Here is a 3,644-nt window from a genome sequence, read left to right as displayed (position 1 = left end):
CGATTTAACCTTATCAACATTGTTCGTTTAGGACAATAGATTCTAACAGGCAGCCGGAAAATGCTGGTAGAGGAGTGTATTACAAGGTGAACGTTTAGTTCACTCAATAAATCATTACTGGGTATGCAACCTTGAGTTTCATCAATTATGAAGAAGTAACCTGAGGTTAGAACAGCGAGACTGGTACACATCTATTGTTATTCAGGAGATTATAGCCCTATATATACGCGTATATGTACATATATATTAGTTTCAACTGCTCGAGACTTCTTCCCTTGTACTATTCAGATAATAGAAAAATGGCCAGCGGGTTTACACCAGTTAAAATCATACTTCTGGTGACGCTTCTGCTTGCAGTAGTGCTGTCCATTATATCCTTGTGTGTCCACGATCTTGACTGTAAGTTTTGCAGAGTTATGTTTTATAATGTTCTCCCATTAACTATTCAGATAATTTGACAGGCAAAGCCTTTGAACTAGAATGATATTCTCTCATATTTTTAGTGACATTTTGACATACTACTGAATTCGGGAAAGCTGAATCTGTTCTAAATCTTCGCTATTTTTGCCTTATTGTGATCTTCCTATCACCTCTTTTTGAATATGACACTGGTAAAGGAGCAAGGTGTGATTATGTTACTGAGACACAAGTTCCCCAAACTAGAGGTGCCTGACACAGCCTTAAAATTGTTTCGGAAAGTCATCAGTCAGAGGCTGCCTTATGAAGAATTCCTTTTGATTCTAAATAACTGCGTTAACCCAAATAGGCCAGTTCTTTTAGGCCGTATTTATATACTTTATTGCCAACAAATTTTACTGATTCATTGGACAGTGTTCCACAATCTGTGAAAGAGGTAGTGTGAGCATAAATCAGATTGTTTTCACTGATCGTTTTGTGGTACCTGTCAGCTTGATTAACACGCTTTTCAGACGCTTGGTTTGCCTTGTTATACCGGTTGCTAAGCAGTCGACTGCGGGTGCAAAGTATCGCTATCAATAAATCCTCAATTGTGTCAAAGTTTCACATTTAGATCTGTCTTCATTACTCCAATAATTGGGGAATTCTCTACTCCATTTTCTACTCCAGCATATTCGACAGCAATAAATTAAGTCCCTGTTACCCGACGGCAGTTTTATTTCATTGACAAATTCTGCATCTATTGCAAAATTGTCCGCAAATAAGACTGATAATTGTAGTGCATTGGGACGTATGCGTTCGTGAGAAGTTCGCAGAAGACTTCACCGCGAGTATGTTTAGTCGTTAGGTACATAAACAAGAGCATTGTCACACCAATTTATGTTTGAGAAAAGGTCTAGCGGCAAAGTTGTGCATGTGGGTTTATGTTTGCTGCTCACTCAGTCATTACCAATGGATTCGATGCGCTGTTATTGAGATTTTCAATTACATATCAACTGGGAGTAGTTTCACGTCCAGGCAACCGAGAAATTACATTATTTACAGGGATTAAGCTGCGCACAGATCAGATTACCCCCACAGGAAAGCCACATGTCACTTATTCAGGGTGATTCTTTTTGTGTGATGGTCGAGACTCTTCCCCGGAGGTAAACGACTTCACTAAGTGCCCTTTGGACTAAATGCAGAACTTGTTTAACTGTTTATGTGCCAGATCTATGCAACATACGGCACGCCAGGTCAACTAACCTGACAGTAGTTTCATTAAAGCTCGATCAAAATTCTCTCCTCAGACAAGACAAATTACCAAAATCTTCGGTCGATTTTAGAGAATAAATAATACAATTAATTAACATCATCCGTGACTCAGGTAAAATTTCAAAAGAGAATATGGCTCACAATTAACAGTTTCTCGCTAAACGTTTTTTATTAGACATATGTGTGGTGAAATGCACGCGGATAGAGTACTGGTGCGGAGATTTAATTTACAGATTGAACCAGGTGCATTAGTCCGACAACTTGTTGTTCTGTTAATACCGTAACTAACTTCAACTGACCTAAATGCTGGTGACACTCACACGCGGTTAATTTTATGGTTATATTTTATCATTTTACTAATATTCTTGTTCCAGGGAGCAAAAGAAACACGAGAGGGCAAGTTTCGATTGCGTTCAATATCATTGGATTGCTGCTTATGGCTACATCGGCAATACTATTCCTTATTCAATTCTTTGCCTGCCAGTCCAAATACAATCTGTTTATGATTCTGGTGGTCGTGTTCGCTGTAATTGCTTGTAAGTTCTGAGTGAAATATGATCATTTTCCACAAGCAAGTGAAAGGAAATGGTGATTTTGCTTGAACTGCATAAAAGAATAGATAAATGTGGAATAGAATTAATTAAAAAAACAAAGGAACTAGTCTTATGATCCTTGTCACCGCCAACATCACCACCTTTATCACCTTTATCAGCCAACTTTTACTCATTATCATCCCCTCATTATCACAATCTGCAATACAAGCAATGAGGCGTAGCTTGGCGTGATAAATTACAAGCGTCAATCAAACAGCTTTTTTCAAACTGAGTTTCACAGTCAGTCACCAAATTAAAGGCGGTTTAGTTTTAACCTATCAAACAAAATCGTCTTAAGTTTGGCCACTGAACATTAACACCAGGTAGCAACTTTGCCTACTGATTTTCAGAACATTCCGCTTGAATCCACATTCCATGTACCTAGGGTTCTTTAAAAAAGAGAAGAGAGGCATTAGAGCCGAAACATAGATTCAGGTAAACGGTAAATACTTCAGTGATATCAACGAATACAAACAGGCGTTGCCTGACTTCCATCACTTTACCAAATTCACTTTGCCAATTTTAGAGTCTGTCATGAAGCATTAATAGCACATCCATGCCATTACTAAGGCTGCTGATCGAATTTCTTTTGAAGTTCTTGAGCATTGAGACCCCAGAGTCTGCCCTTCTGGTGATTTCTCTCCCTTCAGCAACAAATACGTCTTATTTATTTACACAAAATCGAGGCTTTCACTTTCCTTCTTTTCAGTGATTTCTTTCAGTATTGCTACCGGAACATATTACCATCCAATCGTTCCAGTTTACGGGGCCTGGGTTTTGTCAGCCGTGTGGGACAGTGTTTTGGCAGTTGTGGTCGCAATTATCTTCTTGGTTATGGGCAGCTAACGGAATCCGTCTGTTCAGTTGACATAAGCGAGGACTTGTGTGCTTTGGTTTAGAGAAGAGCATAAATGAAACCACATTACCATGTCCCCCATACGTTTATTGTGTAGATCGGTCAGTCCATCCCAAACTTACTGTGTGTCATTTGGCCATGGATTTTCGTTGTCTCTGCCAATAGATTTCATTTGAATTATGTTTCCCGCCTCAGATTTAGCAGTGAACTTAAATACACAGTACAAATGCCATTCTTTCTTCTCTTTATATTAATATCCTACCCAGGAAGCTCTCCAGGTTAACTGACTATTACTTATTGACTTTGATTCTGACTTCCTGAGAAGTACCGGGAGGATTGTAGGCATGCACCTGTATCATCTTCTCCATAGGAACAACCCAATAACGCAATGGATGCTACGAACTGTCTGATCGAGAAACAAAAGGAATTATTGCCATTGGAGACCTGTATATGTATAAAACGGTTACCACTATCTTGATGCGACACATATGCATATCCACACACACACACACACACACACACCA

At 39.1% G+C, this 3,644-nt stretch overlaps 1 protein-coding gene across 1 annotated transcript; it reads left to right on the top strand.

The window, feature by feature from the left end:
• Positions 1–265: 265 nt before the first annotated feature.
• Positions 266–3,348, top strand: T265_09933 (hypothetical protein; the record flags this gene model as incomplete). Its single annotated transcript, XM_009176157.1, has 3 exons — positions 266–399; positions 2,046–2,207; positions 2,974–3,348. 3 exons carry the CDS (start codon positions 300–302, stop codon positions 3,108–3,110), a joined length of 399 nt encoding a protein of 132 aa, XP_009174421.1.
• Positions 3,349–3,644: the final 296 nt, after the last annotated feature.

Source organism: Opisthorchis viverrini (assembly GCF_000715545.1).
Source record: "Opisthorchis viverrini unplaced genomic scaffold opera_v5_322, whole genome shotgun sequence".
NCBI lineage: Eukaryota > Metazoa > Platyhelminthes > Trematoda > Opisthorchiida > Opisthorchiidae > Opisthorchis > Opisthorchis viverrini.
Note: the sequence above shows the minus strand (reverse complement) of the source record. Positions and strands in the feature narration are given on the sequence as shown.